This window comes from Sceloporus undulatus, chromosome 2 (genome assembly GCF_019175285.1).
Source record: "Sceloporus undulatus isolate JIND9_A2432 ecotype Alabama chromosome 2, SceUnd_v1.1, whole genome shotgun sequence".
Classification (NCBI taxonomy): domain Eukaryota; kingdom Metazoa; phylum Chordata; class Lepidosauria; order Squamata; family Phrynosomatidae; genus Sceloporus; species Sceloporus undulatus.
In genome coordinates this window covers 80,712,686-80,733,568 of record NC_056523.1, presented here as the reverse complement: position 1 = coordinate 80,733,568, position 20,883 = coordinate 80,712,686, and the positions used below count along the sequence as shown (strand labels likewise).

The window sequence follows — 20,883 nt, the reverse complement described above, 5'->3', positions numbered from 1 at the left end:
GTTTTCCACACCCTGTCCAGAAATTGCATCGGCAATTGAGGGCGTTGAAGTCCTCCGCACCCTGTGTCCGAAACCTCGAGAAGAATCTCGGAGTCTTGGCGTTGGCCAGAGAGGCGAATAGATCCAACGTCGGGAGACCAAACTCCAGCGAGATCCTCTGGAACACCTCTGGGTGTAAACTCCACTCTCCTTGGTCTATGTCGGTTCGGCTTAGCCAATCCGCTTTTGAGTTTAGCTGACCCTGTAGATGTTCGGCTTCTAGGGAAAGAACGTTGTCTTCTGCCCAGGCTAGTAGGGCCTGAGCCTCGTCCATTAGGGATCGAGATCTCGTCCCCCCTTGTCAGTTGACATGAGCCTTGGCTGTGATGTTGTCTGTCCTGATAAGGACCGGCCTGTGGAGAATCAGTTGTTTGAAGGACAGCAGAGCCAGACGGATCGCTTGAAGCTCCAGCCAATTGATGCTGTGACTTGCCTCCTGGGGATTCCACTGACCTTGGGCTAGATGGGTCCTGCAGAATGCACCCCAGCCCCTGAGACTGGCGTCCGTTGTGATCTGGACTTTGTCGGGCTGCCAAATGGGCCGGCTCCTCTGTATCGCCGGTGAGGTCCACCACTGGAGGGATTGACATATGGTGGTCGGGACTAGAATCGACTTGGACTTCTTGAGAGCAATGGCTCACTGGTGCGGAAGAAGTAGCCACTGGAGAGGCCTGGCGTGGAACCTCTGTCAGGAAATGGAACATGGGACATGCAGTAATTGAAATGAAAAGATGTATGTGAGAAGCAAAGAGACAGAAAATTTATTCTAATTAAGAAAGGTTTTAGTATAGCAAGGCTTTTATAAAGAAAATCACAGGTGCAAAGATAGTTAAAGCAATAAGACTTGGAAATCAAGTCACTTAAGAATAAACATTGATAACACCTGAAACATGTCTCAAAGGCAAGACCATCAGAGTCAGGGGTTGGACTTAGGTCTGGGGAGAGTAAAGTCAACCAATCAATGTGAAAGTACACACCCAGTGGGTGGCAACTAACAGTAACAATAATTGCCAGTCTTGTCCATGTGTTTGTTGGGAGTTTGGTGAATTGGTGGATTGGTAAGCTGTGGGAATTTTGAAGCATTATAGGGCTTAGACAATGTGTTGCAAAGTTTTTTTTTTTTTTTGTTATTTTATTAGTTGTACTTAACCAGGTAGCAGAATAAAGTAGTATTCTTGTTTAGACTACAAACTGTGTGTTTTCTTGACTGCTGGAAGCAGTGCCAAGCAGTGGGAACAAGGACCAACGAATCCTGAGATATCCGGATAAGTGAGAGAGAGCTTGAAGAGGTTTGTCAGGACCTTCAGTATCTACTCTGCAACTCTGCTACATTAGCAACACAACAACCACTGACCAAAACTGGTCAGCTCAGCTTTACCAAGTTGATGTGGAGTTACAGCCTGAGGTTATGTGCAACAACTCCCATCATCCCTGACAACCTCGCCCAGGGCAGACAGTCGATGGTGGCAATCATCAGGCCTTGAAGGCGGGCGAGCTGTTGCAAGCTGGCCCTCGGAGAGCACAGGATCTTTTGTACTGATGACTGGATGGAGTGGATTCGGTCTGGAGGAAGTCCGACCGACCCAGCTTGGTTGTTTATCATGGCTCCAAGGTGGGTGATCATCTGGCTGGGCTGGAGAGAACTCTTTTCTAGGTTGATCAGAAATCCGTGAAGTTGGAGCGACTTGAGGACTCTGGTGGTGTCAAGGCTCGCCTGTCGGATGGAAGGAGACCTGATCAGGAGGTCGTCCAGGTAAGGATGAACATGAATGCGATGAGACCTCCAACGGGCAACCAGAGCCACCAAGACTTTGGTAAACACCCTGGGAGCCGAGGAAAGGCCAAACGGCAATGCCCTGTATTGAAAGTGTCTCTTGCCATATTTGAATCGGAGGAATCGGCATGATGAAGGGTGAATAGGGATATGCAAATAAGCATCCTGAAGTTCTAGCGAAGCCAGAAAGTCTCCGTGTTGAAGGCTGTCTAAGATGGTCTTCAGTGTTTCCATCCTGAATTTCCTTTTTCGAATATAGAGAGGTTCAGGCCTCTTAGGTTTAGTATGGCTCTCCACGATCCATTTTTCTTGGGGACCAAGAATAGGGTTGAGTAACATCCTTGTCGTCTTTGGTCGTTTGGAATGGGTTCGATGGCTTGAATGGAGAGGAGTTGATCGATCTCTCCCAGTAGGAGGCGATGTCTTACGGGGTCGTTTGATTTTGGCGACGGAGCGAACCTGTCGTGTGGCCTTTGGTGGAATTCTAGCTTGTAGCCGTGACGCACCGTGTCGAGGACCCACCTGTCTGAGGTGGATGTCTCCCAAATGTGTACGAACCCCTGTAGCCTGCCACCTACTGGAGGGACCCCGTCATTTATGTTGGTTCTTCCGAGCGGACTTGGAACCTCCTCCCCCCTTGGTGGGGAAGGAGGGTTTGTTGTGTTTGGGGAACTTGGAGTTTCCCTACCATGGCTTGTTGGCCCTTGACTCCCTGGCTCGAAAGGAGTTAGAGTTGGAGTTAGCAGGAAAAAAGGATCTAGAGGAGTGAAAGGCAGAGCGATTTCTAAACTGTCTCCTATCCTCCTTTTTCTTGGCTGAAAGTAATGCCTTTTTCTTGTCCTTTCCCTCTATCAACACTGGTTCTAGAGATTCTCTAAAAAGCTTAGAGCCTAGGAAGGGAGTAAAGGCTAGGTTTTGTTTGGACTTAGTGTCAACGTTCCAATTTTTTAGCCAGAGCTGGCGTCTGACCGCCACTGTCGCCGCCTGTGCTCTAGCGGTCTGCTGGATGGCATCAAGTGTGCCATCTGCAAAGGCCGAAGCTTTAATGATCTTATTGATCGTCTGTCTAACCCTGGTATCTGCATTGGGAAGAAGATCCAGAAGGTCTCGCGACCACTGGAGATTGGCACGCATGACCATGGAGACGGTGGTGTCGGCCCTAATGGCTATAGACATGGCCTCATGGGCCTTTTTGAGAGCACCCTCAGCCCTTCTATCCTCTTGGTTTCTGAGGGCATCCTCACCATCTCTGCTGAAGACAGCTGAAGAGACACCGGGGCATCAACCACGGGGATCTTGAGCCTGTCCATGACAGTCGGCTGAAGAATATAGTGTTTTCTGGTAATGCTGTGAGTGGGCCTACTAGCTGCGGGGCTATTCCATCTGTCCCTGATAATCTGCATGATGTTAGAGGGACATGGGATCTCTTAGACCGAGGACGCTGTGACTGGGAATAGGTCCTCACTGACCCTGGGAAGATCTGACTCGAGAGGGGGTGCCTGACTGGAAGGCAGACTGATGCCCAGCGTTTTAGTGGTCTTTTTGATAAGTGGGGCATAATCCTCTGGCCTTAACAATCGCGAGGACATGGTAGTATCCTTGGTGCTGTCGCCCTCATCGAGGGACAGCTCCCCCTCTTCAGGCCCAGAGGAATCCCCGAGGACTCTTCCTCGGAGGAATGGGTGGAGTGGGGGCATTTGGGCTTAGGGGTGGCTCTGGCCCTCTTTGCTGGGGGGTGGTAGGACTGCTCTGACTCTGAACCTGAGCAGGAGTCACTGCCTTCATCTGCCCTGGATCCAGATGAGACTGGATCCCAATGACCCCCCGATCCCTCGCTGGAAGTCCTGTCCCTTTTACCTGGGATAAGGGGAGCAGACCCCCTTTTTCCCCATGCGGGGAATTTTGGGAAGGCTTGCTAGAGGAATGGGAGGGGTTGTGGTTGTTGGAGGGCCTTTTTTCCCGGGGCTGGGTGCCGGCTGTATTTGGGTGGCCAAGATGGCGGACTTCCAGGTCCGCCCCAAGATGGTGGCCCCCATGGCGGACCACGCGGTCGTCCTGGCGGACTTCTGGGTCCTCCCCAAGATGGCGGCCCCCATGGCGGGCCACACGGTCTTCCTGGTGGACTTCCGGGTCCGCCCCAAGATGGCAGCCCCCATGCTGGGCCATGCGGCCCTGCTGGTGGGCCTCCAGATCCGCCTCAAGATGGCGGCCCCCACAAGGAAGCTCGGTGGAGCTGTGGTTGCCGGGGAGGAATGGGGGGAACCTCCGCCTGAAGGGGGGCCAAATGGGGGGAGGGGACCCGGCCACATCCAGAGGGGCCCTCCCCCAGGGAAAAAAACGCCTCCCCAGCCCGGTGTGCTGGGTCCAAAGGGGCGCAACCCTGTGGGGTTGATCTCCGTCCGGGGGGCCCTGACTAAGGATGGGGCCTCCTGGTGGATGAATGACCTGAGCCACCGCACCGTCCCAGGGGAAAGGGGGCTACTCACGTTGTCCTCTGGGTCTTCCGAGTTGAGAGGAATGGGCTCTCCCTGCACAGACCCTAACTGGGTTGTTTGGGAGGCCGTGGCCTCTGCAGCCGAAGGGAGGGGAGTCCCTTCTGTCGGCTGCTGCCGCGCTTCCACCAGTCGATCCGAGGATGAAGACCCAGGGCCCGCAGCCGGCAAAGCTGGGGCTGGCCCGCGTAGGGTGGAAGCTGGCTCTCCCTGATGGCTGTCCTCTCTGTCCAAATCCAGAGAAGGGAAAGGAGAAGGTAAGGGAGAATTTTTTTTTTTTAAGGATAGGAAGGAGGGAAGGAGTCAGGCGAGCCAGGAGAGCCAAGGAGCAACAATCCAACACAGAAGCTTAGAGCTGAAGAAGATACGTCCTAGCAGGAGCGAGGCAGGAAGAAGACTGGGGTTACAAGGGGTCACTCTGCCCATAGAGGTGGGGGGTAGCCCCTGACCTTTGTTTTTTATCTCCCTGCCTACCAGGTGCCATAGAGGCAGAGTTACCCAATATCAAGGAGGCTCGGCTCCTTCTCTGCTGGGAAATGTGGGGATTATAGAGCAGGGTGAGGAGCCCATTGCTGTGTAGAAAGTGGTAGACTGCAGCTCCCATCATGGTTAGCTGTGTTGGCTATGACTGATGGGGAACAGCCTAGTAACATTTGTGGGGCTGTGTACTACCCATGCCTGTTGACAGATACTTCAAAGAAAAATAATCCTCTCATTCCTTGTTTGTGTGATTGTTACCAGAAGAGGCTCCCTTATAATTCTGACTCTGTGTTCCCACAGTGGGGTGCATATGATGGTGGCAACCCCAGGCCGGCTAATGGATCTCCTGCAGAAAAAGATGGTCAGCCTGGACGTCTGCCGCTACCTGGCACTGGATGAAGCTGACAGAATGATCGATATGGGTTTTGAGGGAGACATCCGCACCATCTTTTCCTACTTCAAGGTACTATGGTTGGTGGGCTGTCCTCCTGACTCTAACCCAAAGAGTATGGCATTTATTTGACTGCTCCTCTTTGACTCACATATTTTGTGGTGCCGGAGGTGTGGCCAGCACACTTTCTCTGCTTCTCTTTCATTCCTCTGGCTTATGTGAGTTTTTCCTTGCTTCAGGCTCTGTTATTTCTAGTCACAGCAGCCAGATTAACATTCCCGATTGCTGCTACTGGTTATGCCTAAATTATGCATAAGGCTTTTGGTGGCCTTGCCTTGGAAGCTTTTTTTTGAGGGGGGGCAGGAATCTATTGTGGAACATGCAAAGGAGTCAGAAAGAAAAGGAAGAGATGCCTTTCTCTCTTTATCTTAGACTTATAATTAGAGGGAGAGGCATCCAGGTTAGATCATGTGATACCCTGTTTCCCTGAAAATAAAACATACCCGTAAAATAAGCTGTAGCAGGATTTCTAAGCATTTGCGCAATATAAGCCATACTCCAAAAATAAGACGTAGTGATAGGCCCAGCGTGGAACGGAAGGATACAGGAAGCGAGTGGAAAGATTGGGGCCAATGGTTCTAAAGGAAATGGAGTCGCAAGAAATTCAGGATGGAATTCTGGGTTTGGAGAATTATGACAATGTTCCAGAAGAGGACGACTTAACTATGTTTGAATAAATGTAGCTTGTTGTACCATACTTAATAAAAATAAGACATCCCCTGAAAATAAGCCATAATGTGTCTTATTTTCAGGGAAATATGGTATGCAGATTTTGACCTTAGAATCATAGAGTTGGAAGAGACCACAAGGGCCATCCAGTCCAACCCCTTCCATGCAGGAACTCTCAAGCAAAGCATACCCGACAGATGGCTATCCAGCCTCTGTTTAAAGACTTCCAAGGAGGAGATTCCACCACACTCTGAGGGAGTGTGCTCCACTGTTGAACAGCCCTTACTGTCTAGAGGTTCCTCCTAATGTTGAGGTGGGTTCTCTTTTCCTGTAGCTTGCATCCATTGTTCCGGCTCCTGTTCTCTGGAGCAGCAGAAAACAAGCTTGTTCCCTCCTCAATATGACATCTCTTCAAACATTTAAACAGGACTATCATATCACCACTAAACATTCTCTTCTAAAGCTAAACATCCCCAGCTCCCTAAGTTGTTCCTCATAGGACAGGGTTTCCAGACCCTTCACCATTTTAGTTGCCCTCCTTTGGACACACTCCAGTTTCTCAATGTCCTTTTTTAATTGTGGTGCCCAAAACTGGACACATTATTCCAGGTGGGGCCTGAACAGAGCAGAATACAGTGGCACTATTATTTCTCTTGATCTAGACACTATACCTTTATTGATGCAGCCTAAAATTGCATTGGCCTTTTTAGCTGCTGTATAACACCGTTGATTCATGTTCACCTTGTGGTCTACTTGGACTCCTAGATCCCTTTCACACTTAGTCTCAATCAGCCAGGTGTCCCCATCCTGTGCGTTTCATTTTTCCATAGTAAGTGCAGTACCTTACATTTCTCCATGTTGAATTTCATTTTGTTATCTTTGACCCAGCTTTTTAGTCTATTCAGCTCATTCTGAATTTTGATCCTGTCCTCTGAAGTATTAGCTACTCCTCCTAATTTGGTGTCATCTGCAAATCTGATAAGTATGCTCCCAATTCTGTCATCCAAGTCATTGATAAAGGGTGTTGAATAGCACTGGGCCCAGGACAGAGCCCTGTGGGACCCCACCCTAAAATACTTCTTTGTCGAAATTAGGCACCAGGCAGTGAATGGTACCTGCTCAAATACATATAGGCATTTTCTTCCTAGCAGAACTTAGTTGTAGTCTTTCTCCAGAAGAGTCCTAGGTGGTATTTACTGTGGTGCAGTTGGTTGGTGGAATGTATATATTTTGCTTTAAAGTTCCATACACATTCAGTCAAGAAAATATACTTCTTGTAGCAGCAAACTGAGCAAAGTTTGCTTATATTATTTTGCATGATTTGCTCTTCTCTGCTAATGAAGGTCAAGGTGCTGAGCATGGCACTAAAGCATTGTTACTTATCCCTGAAAAGTCTAATGTTTCCCTGATGTCTGAGTTTTTAGCAGGCATTGCCTATGCCTTTTAAACATACCTTTGCATTTACAAGCACTAGAACAGGGTGAGGATCATGCAGCCCTACCAGTGTTGTTTGACTGAAGGTCTAGCATTCCTTATTGTTACCTACTGGCTAAATCTGATGGGATTTGAAGTCTAACATCTGGAGGGCCACATGGTTTCCATTCCTCAGCTAGAAACCTGCTTTTTAGAAATAAAAGCTAAGATTTTCAGTGCGTAAAAATCTTTCCTAGTACAATACTTGGACCTTACTTGGACGTGAACAGTGCTCCTAAGACTGTTATTCTGTTTTATGTCCAGTTTCAATTATCCTCTTATAAAAGCCAGGTATAGTTTGAAATCAGGATTTTTGTACTCATTATATTGTAAAAATGGATGTCCCTAGCTCTCTACCTGCCTACTAATATTTCTCTCCCACACCATCTTTAGGGCCAAAGGCAAACCCTTCTTTTCAGTGCTACTATGCCCAAGAAGATTCAGAATTTTGCCAAGAGTGCTCTTGTGAAGCCTATCACCATCAATGTGGGACGTGCAGGAGCTGCCAGTTTGGATGTCATACAGGTGTGTCACTCGCTCATAGGGCCCTTACTTGATGAGTATGCCTGTGCCATCTGAACTCATGTAGATAATCAAATGATGTGTCTTTTATCTGTTCTTCAGAGGGGTGTGGTTTTAAGCTTCTCACCTAATTTATTGTTATTGCTTCATCAAAATCCTGCACTGAAATTCATGGCTGCTTAGGAATTTGAACCTAAGTTTCCTTTTTGAACTCAACTGTGGTAGCTCTTCTAAGTTCTTCATCAAATAGCCCTTGCTGCTGTCTGCTTCCTCTTTTTTTCACTGGAACATTTCTCCATGGTGGTTCTCAAAATTTCTCTCTGGTTGTTCCTAGGAGGTAGAGTACGTGAAAGAAGAAGCCAAGATGGTATATCTGCTTGAGTGTCTACAGAAGACCCCTCCACCGGTGAGTGCCAGTCAGTCCTGGAGCAGATGTATTCATCCAAGGTGGAACTGTCTGATTTTCTTCTAAAACAGGAGATAAGCAGCTACCAGGTGGTTGTTAACTGTATTTGCTGTCATCTGAATCTGGATTTGAAAAGGAGCTCTGCTTAGACTGAGGGATTTATGCTTTTTCCCTTAGGGTGTTAGTTGTTTATCAGTACCTTCCTTTTTCTTTGGCAGGTTCTTATTTTTGCTGAGAAGAAAGCAGATGTAGATGCAATCCATGAATACCTGTTGCTGAAGGGTGTGGAGGCTGTGGCCATACATGGTGGAAAAGGTCAATATGAATCTAGATATGAATATACTTATTTTCAACTCTTGGGGAAAGACAGGTTATAAAGTCAACATTGTTGTTGTTGTTGTTGTTGTTGTTGTTATTCAGAGGAAACATGGCCAGACTACAAATGTGCACCAATCTGCAAATACAGCAGAAGGATTTGGGTTCATAACACCATTGCCTTGCCACACTAAGACTTTTCTTTCAACTTCATAACTCTATAGAGCTGTTCAATTAAATAGAAAGAAACTCTGCTCAAGACTGAACAAGAGCTAAGATTTTCACTAGATTATGGAATATGATCTACCAGAGTATGAAAAGTGTCAAAAATTATAAGAGGCTCTAGAAGTACCCGAAGGGCATTATCAGGCCTTTAGGGGTTCTCATTATTGGCTGTGGCATTCTGTTAATGTTCCACACAAATTATTTTTAAAATACCTTTGAGGCAAACAAATGATGTCACTGGCATTAACAGTATAATTTTCACTGAGTACACAAAGAAAAGATGAGAAATTGAATGTTTTGGTTACAAAGGTAAGTTTGTGGACAATGCTCTAGGCAAATTTCCAGAGAAAAAAGTGGCCCTATATTCTTAGTCGTGCAGCTGAGTTAACACTGTCAACTTGGAATCAACCCCCTTTTTTCTGTTGTTAATCACACTAAAAATGAGCTGTATTCCTAGTGAAATACTATCCCATATCTGAGAGTTTTACAAATCTGTTCCCCTGCCCATCCTGTGACATATTAGAGATGACAACAACAGAAACAAGAGCCTGGGTTGAGAGGCTTGTTGTGCTGTTTACTCTTGTACTTCATGAAATGTGTCTGGGAAGACAACAGTCCTTTTGTCCTGGGATTGTGAATAATTCTTTGCAGAGAATGGAAACTCTTGTAGTCCTTGTATTATGAACAATGGGAAATCCTCTTGCTGTTGCTACTAATGTTTTCTTTCATCCTACAGACCAAGAGGAGCGAACTAAAGCCATTGAGGCCTTCCGGGATGGCAAGAAGGATGTTCTTGTGGCCACTGATGTTGCATCCAAAGGCTTGGACTTCCCAGCCATCCAGCATGTCATCAACTATGACATGCCTGAGGAGATAGAAAATTATGGTATGGAAGAGAAGCTAGCTTTGCTTCAAGGACTTGGGCCTTCCTAGTTGCATCTGCTAGGATCTTTGTATGTGCAAAGGAGCTTCTCATATGAAGGAGCTCTACTTGAAGCCATATTCAGACATTTGTTTGAATAGGAAAGGCTTAAACCAGTGGAATTTGGCTTGCTGTTCTTCATTAAACAGTTATGACATATATGAGTCTTAGGACTGTTGCTCTTAAGACAAGAAGCAGCCACCAGGTTTTCCTGAAATTGATTTCTTATTTTGTGTCTGATTTTCTTTTCCAGTTCATCGAATTGGGCGTACAGGCCGTTCAGGGAATACTGGCATTGCCACCACCTTCATCAACAAAGCTTGTGGTGAGGAACCAAAAGGGGCTGCTGTGCAAGTGTGTGATGGATGTGTAATAGATAACCCATGCTGGCAGGATGTTTGCTTGTATCATGAGAGTTTCTGGAGGAGTCAGCCAGAGCCATACTTCCCTATGAGTCACTGCTGAAAATAGAATATGCTAGGGAGCCAGGATATGGTTTGTGGGTGGCTTGAGACTATTAGGATTGCCTTCTTTATGGGATGGCTCCTTACTCACATGTAGGCAATTTTCTGCTGCTTCCTGTAATTGGGACTAGGGCAATGAGTGCCTACTCTCTTCTTTCTAAAATGGTGGCCTGTTTCCTTTGTTCCCAGATGAGTCTGTGCTCATGGACTTGAAGGCACTGCTGCTGGAGGCCAAGCAAAAGGTGCCCCCTGTGCTGCAGGTGCTGCATTGTGGAGATGAATCCATGTTGGACATTGGAGGTAAGTGGCTGGTTCTTTGGGGTCGGGGAATGGTGGGGGGGATGGTCTGATGGAGTTGATGTGCAGTTTCAGTGGGAAGACAGCTTAACCTCAGCAATGACTAAATGGAGTAGAGCCCCGCAAACCACCCAGGTGTCATGTGAAAGACTGGTAGAATCTTGGGCCTGTTACAGACTGCCAAAATAAAGCTGCTTCGGGTCTCTTTGGAGGTATGCTCTTTAAATGATGCATGGGTCCTAAGAGTCCGGAGGTCACACCAAAGCCACACTCCATTCCTAAGCACTGGAGTGCAGCTTTGGTGCAGCTTCTGGATTCTTCGGATGCATGCATCATTTAAACAGCATACCTCCAAAGAGACCTGAAGCAGCTTTATTTTGGCAGTCTGTAACAGGCCCTAGAGAGTCAACAGCCTAATGCTGATAAATTGGAACAACTGCTGTCTTTCATTGATATGTTGCATTTTAAACCAAGGATGCACATTGCACAATCTTATCGGCCCTGAGGACCACCTAGTGTTGGTAGAAAGAGGCCAGGTGCTTCACTTGGGAATACACCTGTACTGGTTGGGGGCAGGAGAATTAAGTTACACAAGTGGAATGAGGGAGGTTAAAGGCTCCCTCACCCAGTAATGTAGTGAGGTTTCCTGCTTTGCCATTACTACATGAGTAGAGCAGGGACAATGCCCTTCGGTTGTTGGAAACAGGGAGCTTAATCTTTATCTACCCCATCAATGCCATTGGTATCCCAGCTGCTATATTCCAGCCTTGAAGCAGCGATCATGGTGGCGAAGGTTGTGCGGATAAGAGAGCCATGACTTGGAAGATCCATATGTGCTCTACAGATTGTACATTCATATTTTCGATAATATCACAAGTATTCAAAGGCTTTGTTTGTATAGTAGCCTCAAGAAGGAGCTGACTGGAAAAGGACTGATCAGACAGTAATACCAGAGGAAGGCCAGATGTGTTGCTTCTCCTTTACCAATGTAAACATCTTGCAGTCATGCTCCATGGAGCCTGGCATAGACATGATGAATGCTTAGTGTGGATACTTATTGTGCATGGACTTCAGATTTACTGTGGGCCTGAACTCGTGAATTGACAATATATTTTCTTTCTTCCCCTCCACTCCCCCTTTTTTTATCTTCCAGGAGAGAGGGGCTGTGCTTTCTGTGGAGGTCTGGGCCATCGTATCACTGACTGCCCCAAGTTAGAAGCCATGCAGACCAAGCAAGTCAGCAATATTGGACGCAAGGATTATCTAGCTCATAGCTCCATGGACTTCTAGAGACACTGCCTTTTGGCTGGTGACAGCCAAGCAAATTAACAGATCTTGCTGTCCTGAGGCTGATGTTTCTCAATTGCCACTTGTACCTTATTGGAGGGGTGGACTATTGGCAGCTGGCATAGGAAAGAAGAGATACCAGTGAACTCATTGCCTTTATGAGCCTCTTGCTTTTTCATTGTTGTGGTAGTTGCTGATCCTGCCCTAGACAAAATGGAAGCCATGAAGGTTGTCCTGTCTCTCAAGTTCTTGTGGATTGGGAGATGTACATAAGGGGATGCCTTGTGCTGCTTTCTGGCACTTGCTTGGGCATAGATTAGCCATGTATACTTGCAAATGGCTCTCTTCCAACCTAGTTTTCCTTTTAAACTGTTCAGCTGTTTTCTTTTGATCGTGACAGTCCAGTGCTGCAATCATTAATTGCATCAGTAACTGTTGTCATGCAGGATTGAGCAAGCCCCATGCTCTTCAGCAGGTGGCTCTGAAGGGAAGGAAGGAACTGAGTAGCATATAATCACAGATAAAAGTTACTTCTTTGGACTTCAGGTCCCAGAACTCCTCTGTCACTGCCTATGCTGACTGGGAATTTCTGGGAGTAAAAGGGAAATATTTCCAAGCTTCCAGTAATCGGAGTTCTGCTGCTGCATTCTTCAGCTCCAGTAATAAAACTTTTGACATTTTAGATAGCTTTTCTTCATCTGTTTATATTATTGTTTTGTACCTCCAGTAGGCTCTGCTCAGATGTTCTCTCTGCAGCTGTAGAAAGACAGTGTTGGCTACCCACCAACACTTGTTGAATCAAAAGTCCCCTGGGACTGCCTGTGTGCCTCCTGGGGCTCCTCTGTTCGTTGTCCCAGTGCGCATGCAGACCCGAAAGGGGAAGTCAGTGGGTAGAGGAAGTCACTAGTGCTATCGTACATACTGACTCATTCCTGTGGCAGCCACAAGAGCTCACAGCCTCAGCAGTCTTTTCCTCCTTCCTTACTGGGTTGTGTGTTTGGAGCCTGTTCCATGGAGCACCCTGTGAAAGATGGGATCCTCTTTATCCAGCAACCAAAATTTGGGAAGGTAAAAATTAGTTATCTGAGTTGGGAGAAGGAGGGACTGTCCCAGGGAGCCTTCGCTGTGTAAGTAGATGGATTCTGGAGTTGTTCTTATGTCCCACTAGATTCAGGGTAGCAGTGACCTAGCACTTTCCCAGTTCTCTCTCTAGAGCCTCAGGTTGGGCTTCTGTAATGCAAGATGGAAGTGGCTGTTTTTACTTGGTATCTGTTTCTCATCTTGCTTTTATTCATATTATAAAATTGTGAGTTTAAAACCAAGTGCTGCATTGCTTTTCACTGTAAATAATTTCAGTTACAAAATTAAAGTAACATGTGTGATTTAATGGTGTTTCTGAAGAATGTTTATGTGTATGCAGAATATGCAGTACTGGGCTAGACACACATTCTGACTAATGTTCAGGTCTGGCTCTGATAGCTTCTGCCTTTCAATCTGGTCTCTGTCCTGCTGTGGGAGAACTCTGGAGAACTGAAGCCCTTGTAGTTTGGTGCTGGCAGCCATGTTTTTATGGCTGATTAGCTTGCCATATTACTGTGTCCTAACCCTTGGGGCCAGAGGTTCATTTGGCTCTCCCCTCCCTTGCTCTGATCAACTGCAGTGCTGTAGTTGCCAGCTAATGGAAGCCAAGCCTCAGCCTTCCCAAGAGTGCCATTGGCTGTGGAACCAGAGGTCAGATAGCATGTGAAGAAGAGGTGGTGTGATTCCTCAGACAAAATGGTTCACTGGTTCTCTCATTTTCAGTCACCTGCTTAAAAACCCACTTGCAAATGTCAAATGACACCAGACCTCAACAGGGCAATCATATTTTAAGATTTGGAGAGAAGTGTTCAAATAGTTCCACTTAGATTCAGCCTAGCAGCGACTCCTAAATAGGAGTTCCTGCCTCCATAATTCCCTAGGTAACTTTGTCAGAAGAGACAAACTGGAGACTTTCTGACTCTCAGCTTCCACTCTTGGGCACTAGTCCACACATACCTTACTTTGCTAAGAAATTTAATTACAAAATTCCTTGTCCATATCTTTGGCAGTTTGGTGATAGGCAGATGGCTACTGCTGAGTGAGACTAAAAGTAATCTAGCTTAACTTGGAAGAGTTCAGGCTCGGTTGTTGACCCTTGTTGTTTTTTGTTTTTGTTTTTGTTTTTGTTATGGATTACTCAGCAAACCTGAGTTCATGGAAGTATCTGTAGCCTGCAGTTAACTCCATGAATACCAAAAGGATACCGTCTGCTCTGTATGAAAGAAATGCTGCAGAGGAAAGATGCAGCAGACTAGCAGCCAAGCGGGTTTATTCTGGATTTGCAGTTATATAGTTTCCTCAAACCCCCACCCCTACCTCAGAATAGATTGGGAGAAAGAGCTTCTGTCCTTACTATCTCTGGGTCTGTCTTGTATTTCTGAGTACTAGTGGGAAAACCTCCATTGTACCAACCTCTCGCCTACAGATAGATTGGATGGATGGATATAAAAATATATTATATGTATCTAAATTCTGCATTGTGGCAATCAGTGTCCCTGAATGTTTGCTGGGCTTAGTATACAACCTGACCATATTTTCTAATAGCCAGCAAAATGTTCTCTCTTTCATTTCCACAGAACGTTAGTGGGTGCTTTTGTGCACTGATGCCCAGTGTGGGTGCAACAGTGGAGGAGTGTCATGTTTATCTGTGTCTCTATCTGTTCAACCAACCTTTGTCCTGCCATCCATCCTTGACTATGGTGCTTTAGCTCAGAAATAAAATTCTCCAGAAGGAGGTGTACCCTTAGAATTGCCCGCCTGAAAGCTAGAGGGGACTCTTGTACCTTTTACTGGTTGTGTAGAAAAGGGGATTTCAGCAGATGTTTTTTGTTACCTGGTTGTGTGACAAGCAGTACCAGCTGAAATGTGCTCTTCTTCAGAACTAATAAAAGAAAAGGAGTTATCTCCAGTTTTCACTATACCCCTCTGTACGGATGGAGATTAGACCTTTAAAGTGTTGGTAGCTTCTGTGATGCATTCTACAGGTTTTTTCTCACTTGCTGGTCACCAGAACTAAGCAACCTAGTGGTTATATATATATGGATGGACTCCATATGCAGTTGCGTTTAATTTGTTACACAGACATTAGTCTGCTGCTATATTCCAGTTGTAAAAGAAGGAGGGGAACTAAGACTAAGGTTGGCGGGAGCTGGAAGAAATCAAGGCCAGTAAATCATAGCTGAGAGCTCAGAAGCCATACATCCTGTCAAATTAACATTTCACCAGACACTTTATACACACTTTCAGGCTTTCCTTTGTGTGTGTGTGTGTGTGCAGGGGGCAGGGGAGTACTAAATTCTGCATCAGACATTCTTGTACTTCTCTGAATCTTTAGACTATGTCTTACTTTTAGTAAACAGCCTGATGACTATATATTTCTTTGTCTGGGTCACTGGCTTATTTCTGCCAGATAGCTTCCTCTTTTCCTATTGCTACTTGCCTCTGGGCAAATTTTCCAGCATGGAGTGTTGCTACCCAGAGTCAACATATCCCTGATTGTAAGCTGCCACACTTTGCTTCTACTCATAGAAGACCTGGAGGAAAGTGTGGGCCCAGCTCTTCGCTGACAGCCCCTCCGGTGTTGCACGACTAGAGTATTTTGAAACTCGTGAAGGGGTCAAAGCGGAGAAGGCAACGCTACGCAAGGGGGAGCGCAAAGTGATCCGCCTCTCAGATTGTGTATCTGTGGAACGCACTGGGGAACACAGCTCACCCAAGGACACAGCACCAATCTGCTTGTGCATGATGGAGCGCAGCTACTTCTTGGCAGCAGATCAACCAGATGAGTGGATAGAGTGTATCTGCAAAGTGGCTTTTCAGGTAGGGATTTCCCAGCATCTTCATTTCCATCAGAATGCCTTACCTCACACGGACAACACAGGAGGGATTCCTAGTGCTCATCCATCATCTGTACAACACCTGATGGGAAAAAGCTAAACTGCAACTCACCTGCTTAACCCTAGTTGTGTTTGGTTGCAGGTTCTCTGCACTGAGTAGGAGGTTGAAGTAGACGACCTCTGAGATATTTTCCAACTTAAACACTCTATTAGTATTGGCTTTCTTCCATACTATAAGCTTCTTGTGGGGTTGTATGCAGATGTTCTAGATTACATTGCTACAGTGGGTTATGCTCTCTGACCACTCAATAGGTCTCTAGGTGGGTCCTAAAGCAACTGCATTTTTAAAATTTGCCATGAAAAAAGATGGAAAAAATAATAATGGTTGGACCACAGTTCCCAGAATCCTCAGTTTAGAATGGCCATGTTTGAGGGATTTGAGGAGTTGTAATCCAGAAAGTAACTGTTCCAAGCTTTGGTCTTAAAAGTAAGTGTTTAGGCTGTCGTCTAAAGAACATTTTTCATGTTCTCTAGGAAGACAGATCATGATGAAGCACTGGAAATTCTAAACATGATACCATTTGCTGCCAGTTCCTAAAACCCATGTTTTTCAAATACCTTCAATGATTTTCATGCGATTTCTTCTAAGTAAGAAATGTATAGGAATTTCAACTTAATGTGCAAAGAGATTTACAGTTCATTTCACTCTAATTAACTCTCCCTCTTGGTAATGTCTTCTTTATTCCCATGTACAATGAATATAATGGCAGCTTAGTTTCCAAGGCTGTTACATGACAAACAAGATAATAAAAATGGGGACGTTCTTTGTGCAGTAAGAGCACTTTGTGGATGACAATAGAAGAACTGATAACAGAACTGAGGCTGAGAGAAAGTGACTCAAGGGAAGGATTCTCATAGATAACAGCACCTATAACTGATCTCTTGAGAAAATACATAGATCCCGTTCCTGCAGGCTTGTTGTCTAATATCCCAAAGGCACAAAAATAAAGGAAAAATGTGTGTTGTTGTTAGAGTTACATGGCTCTAGTGGCTTATAAGAATAATAAAAGTTAGGAATAAATAAATGTACAATACACAAGAAGAGTTAATGGACACAGTGCTAGAATTTGCCCATGGTTTGTTTTGTTGTTAACTGCTGTTGAGTTGACTTCAACCTATGGCAACCCCCTGAATGAGAGACTTCCAAGTCTCTCTATCACCAACAGCCCTGCTCAGGTCTTCCAGACTCAGGGCTATGGCTTCTTTGATTGAATCTATCCATCTAGAAAGCAGTCTTCCAGTTTCCGTGCTGCCCTCCATTATTCCAAGCATTATTATCTTTTCTAGTCAGTCTGCCTTCTCAAGATATGACCAAAACAGGACAATCACAGTTGAATCATTTTGGCTTCTAGGGATTGTTCAAGTTTTATTTGCTCCAGAACTCATTTGTTCATCTTTTTAGCAGCTCACAGTATCCATAGAGCTCTTCTCCTGCACACATTTCAAATGAGTTGATTTTCTTAGCTTTTTTTCTTTCTGCCCATAGTTCAAGGCAGAACAAATGAAGCAGGTGTTTGAGCCAAGGTTTTTGTTCCTGAGATCATATTAATATGAGACTGTCCAGTATTTTGAAAAACAAGTATTTTTAATGTTAGGTATTTTTGTATCGCCTCCCAGCCCACAAGTGCTCCCAAGGTGATAAGTAAATAAAAACCAATTAAAACAGTACAATCATAAAAATATTTTTAAAACACCTCAAAATACTTTTTAAAAACTCCTGCAAGCAGTCTAAAATAATCTTAGAATCAAACTTTGAAATACTGAATGCCATGCAGAGTAGCACTGTTCTGGCTGCCCGCCGGAAGCTTAAAAGAGATAGGGCCAGTTTAACTTCCTCTACTCTTCACACAAACATTCTGGGTGGGGGCTACACTTTATTTAAAAAGCTAATTGGAAAGAGAGGCAATCCACCCTTTTGTTGGGCAAGAAAAGGATAATCTAGGGTATCTGGAGGAAATGAGGTGCAGTCTCAGGGCCACACTTTGCCAACCCTTGATTTAATGTGTAGCCCAGATGTTGCATTCTGATTTTGGAACCTTGTGATGCTTTCATCTGAAGGAATGCTCTCTTTTAATTCATTTTCTCTTTTTTGTTAACTGCAGAGAACACCTGCCCCATGCAGCACAATGGTGAACACTCCCAGCCCACAGCCCCTAATGGAAGAGAACACTATCTACTCCTCCTGGCAGGAAAGTAAGTGTCCTGGCCCAAGTTTTAGGATGAAGGTCTTGGAACCAGCCAAGTGATTAGGTACACCTAATATTTTTCTCTGCGGTTTCCTTTAAATGTGATTGGCCACATTTGAAGAAAGTCTCTCTGGGAAATCCAGGCTCAGGATCATCTTTGCTGTAGCTGGGAATGCTTCAAAACAAAAGTGGGGAACCTCTTTCATCTTGAAGCCAAAACTTAATTTCAAATAAGTTTTTCATGGGAAGAGTGAAATCTAGTAATAGTAAAATGTGGGACTGGAAAACTCCATCTTATTTTAACTTAAAGTGCCAACTGTCAGTAACCAAACTTTAGGAAAGCCTTTTATAATGAGGGAGAAAAAACAGACACTGGAGCTGGAAACCCATGAAACAATGATGTCATGGGGAAGGAGGCATGGTCATCTCAGGAAGCCCAGAGAGCTGGATTCATGACCCAAGGAGAGCCAGATTTTGCCCCAGGGCCAAAGGTTCCTTGCTCTGTGGCAAACTACCTTTTGACCTGGATCTAAATCCAATTGCTAGTCCAACCACAGTAAACCCCAATTGCTGCATGGTAAGCATAGATAAGTAGTTACCTTTGGTTTCTGCAACCTCTAGTTTGTGTAGGTTTTTTGTGTGTAATTTTTCTTGGTGCAGACTTTACAAAGAATTTCTTTTATTTGTAACTGAGGACCTTCACAACAGAAGAGTAACTTCTTGCAATCTCTTCTCAGCAGCATGGGAATACCCTGTGGCAGTATTCCCAACCGAGGCTTCTGCTCGATGTCACTTGAAGGGAAACTACTTGATAGTACCTTTACGTGAGCAGCTGGTGCTGAAGGATGTGCAGTCTGGGAAAGCAATCTATACCTGGCCTTATGCCTTCCTTCGACGATTTGGCCAGGAAAAGGTAGACATCTGTTCCAGCGGCTACATGGCAGTCTTGCTGTACTGTACCTGGGTTTGATTAGGAAGCTCCCACTCATGACTAGTGGATTTTGGATCAGTGGGGATGAATAAACTCTAGGTTTTATCTGAAATTTAAAGGAGCTATCCAAGGTGATGAACCCTATTCCAAAACAGCTGTGTCACATTTGAGAGTACAGTACTGTACTATAAAATCTGGACTGCAACCTGGAGCAGATTCACTTCCCCACTGACATGGAAGCCACCAGCCTTCAATGGTATTATTGGACCTCTACTGAAAATCCTCAAGGGTGACTCAAAGATGGAGGGCAGCCTATCCTCTTCTGCAGCCTGAGTGCAGAGTGCCACTGTCTGCCCACACTCCCCAAAACAGATGGTACTGACATATAGTGCTTGAGCTCACAATAATCAGAAATGCAGAGCAGCAGCTGGTATGCCTTTGCTTGTTGTTAGCTATCCTTGAGTCAACCTTGATTCATGCCAAACCTGTGTATATAACACCCCCATCCTCCACTGCTCTGCTTAGGTCCCACAGATTTAGGCCAGTGACCTCACTGATTGAGTCTATCCATATGGCACGTGGTTTTCCTCTTTCTCCTGCCCTCTACCTTTCCTAACATTATTGTCTTTTCTAATAATTCATTTTTCCTCATTAGGTGGCCAAAGTATGTCAGCCTCAGTTTAATCATCTTGGCTTCCAGGGAGAGTTCAGTCTTGATTTGTTCTAGGACACATTTGTTTGTCTTTTTGGATGTCCATGGTATTTTCAGCACTCTTCTCCAGAACCACATCTCAAATTAGTTGATTTTCTTTTCATCTACTTTCTTCACTGTCCAGATGTCACATCTATACATGGTGATGGAGAATACTGGACAATTCTAACTTTGTGCTTTGTTGTATATCTTTACTCTTTAGAATCTTGTCCAGTTCTTTTGTGGTTCCCCTTTCCATTCCTAGTTGTCTTCTTATTTCTTGACTGTAGTCTTCTTTCTGATCAATGTTTGATCAAAGGTATGGAAACCTTTAACTATTTGGATTTTCTCATTGTCTAGGTTGAATTTATGTAGATCCTCCATGGAAATTATTTTTGTTTTTTTTATGTTCAGCAACAAGCGTGCATTTGTACTTTTTTCCTTGACCTTCCTTAGTAATTATTCCAAGTCCATGATACATGTACTTTTCCAGTAGTTGTATGGTGCCATGTGCATATCTTAGATTGTTGATGTTCCTTCATCTTATCTTTACTCCACTGTCTTCTGAGTCTAAACCTGCTCTTCGTTTGATATTTTCTGCATATAAGTTGTACAAGTAGGGTGATAATATGCAGCCTTGCCTGACCTCCTTGCCAATTGGGAACCATTCTATTTCTCCATATTCTATTCTAACAGTTCTCTCTTGTCCTAAGTACAGATTTCTCATCAGGACTATCAAATATCACAATGTGGTCAAGATGTAGTGGCAGCACAAGCTGATTTTCTTTTGGCATTCCTTGGTGCACATACACCTTGGTGTATGTTTGCTATATGGTCCCTAGTGCCTCTGCCTTTCCTGCACCCCCTTGCATCTCTGAGATTTCTCGCTCTCTGTAATGGTATGGTCCTATGGTTGCTGCAGTCTTTTGTCTCCCCTTTTTTGTGGTTGGGGATGAATAGTGAATGTTCCCAGTCTGCTGGCCACTGTTTTGTTTTCCATATTTGTTGGCATAGTTTGGTTAATACTGGAGTTGATACTGTCTATGTGGATTTTACCAGTTCAAATGTAATATCATCTTAGAATCATAGAATTATAGCGTTAGAAGATTGATTGATTGAAATTTTATTTATATACCGCCGTTCCTATGATCACGGCGGTTTACAAAACGAAATGAAAATACAATACAGTACAGATTACAGATTCTCCCCCTGGAGAAACGCCGCTCCGGCGGCAAGGAAAAGTCTCTCTGGGCCGCTTCTGCCCAGGTGGAAAGCGGGCGGG

The 20,883-nt window shown here is 45.0% G+C and overlaps 2 protein-coding genes across 3 annotated transcripts in view; both read left to right on the top strand.

The window, feature by feature from the left end:
* The first annotated feature begins 1,745 nt into the window (after positions 1-1,745).
* On the top strand, positions 1,746-12,498 carry LOC121922406 (probable ATP-dependent RNA helicase DDX41). The gene is made up of 9 exons (XM_042451830.1): positions 1,746-1,792; positions 5,086-5,248; positions 7,772-7,903; positions 8,235-8,306; positions 8,525-8,621; positions 9,583-9,732; positions 10,022-10,093; positions 10,422-10,532; positions 11,683-12,498. Exons 1-9 carry the CDS (start codon positions 1,761-1,763, stop codon positions 11,817-11,819), a joined length of 966 nt encoding a protein of 321 aa, XP_042307764.1. The 5' UTR covers positions 1,746-1,760; the 3' UTR covers positions 11,820-12,498.
* A 137-nt stretch (positions 12,499-12,635) lies between these two features.
* The window catches only part of DOK3 (docking protein 3), a 24,383-nt gene continuing 16,135 nt past the window's right edge, over positions 12,636-20,883 (top strand). The window contains exons 1-4 of one of the 2 annotated variants that reach the window (XM_042451828.1): positions 12,636-12,884; positions 15,426-15,716; positions 17,896-17,986; positions 18,717-18,892. In XM_042451828.1, coding sequence (XP_042307762.1) covers positions 12,828-12,884; positions 15,426-15,716; positions 17,896-17,986; positions 18,717-18,892 — 615 coding nt within the window. In that variant the 5' untranslated portion in view covers positions 12,636-12,827. Of the gene's footprint in view, positions 12,885-12,949; positions 15,717-17,895; positions 17,987-18,716; positions 18,893-20,883 lie in introns of those variants that run through there. The other variant, XM_042451827.1, reaches the window with a different exon arrangement.

What these genes read in the sequence shown, in the direction of transcription:
- LOC121922406 (XM_042451830.1), top strand. Translation starts at nt 1,761, where the DNA reads ATGGAAGGAGACCTGATCAGGAGGTCGTCCAG. An exon ending in TACAGAAGACCCCTCCACCG is followed by an intron (nt 8,307 to 8,524) that starts GTGAGTGCCAGT and finishes TTTCTTTGGCAG; the next exon opens with GTTCTTATTTTTGCTGAGAA. An exon ending in GGCCATACATGGTGGAAAAG is followed by an intron (nt 8,622 to 9,582) that starts GTCAATATGAAT and finishes TTCATCCTACAG; the next exon opens with ACCAAGAGGAGCGAACTAAA.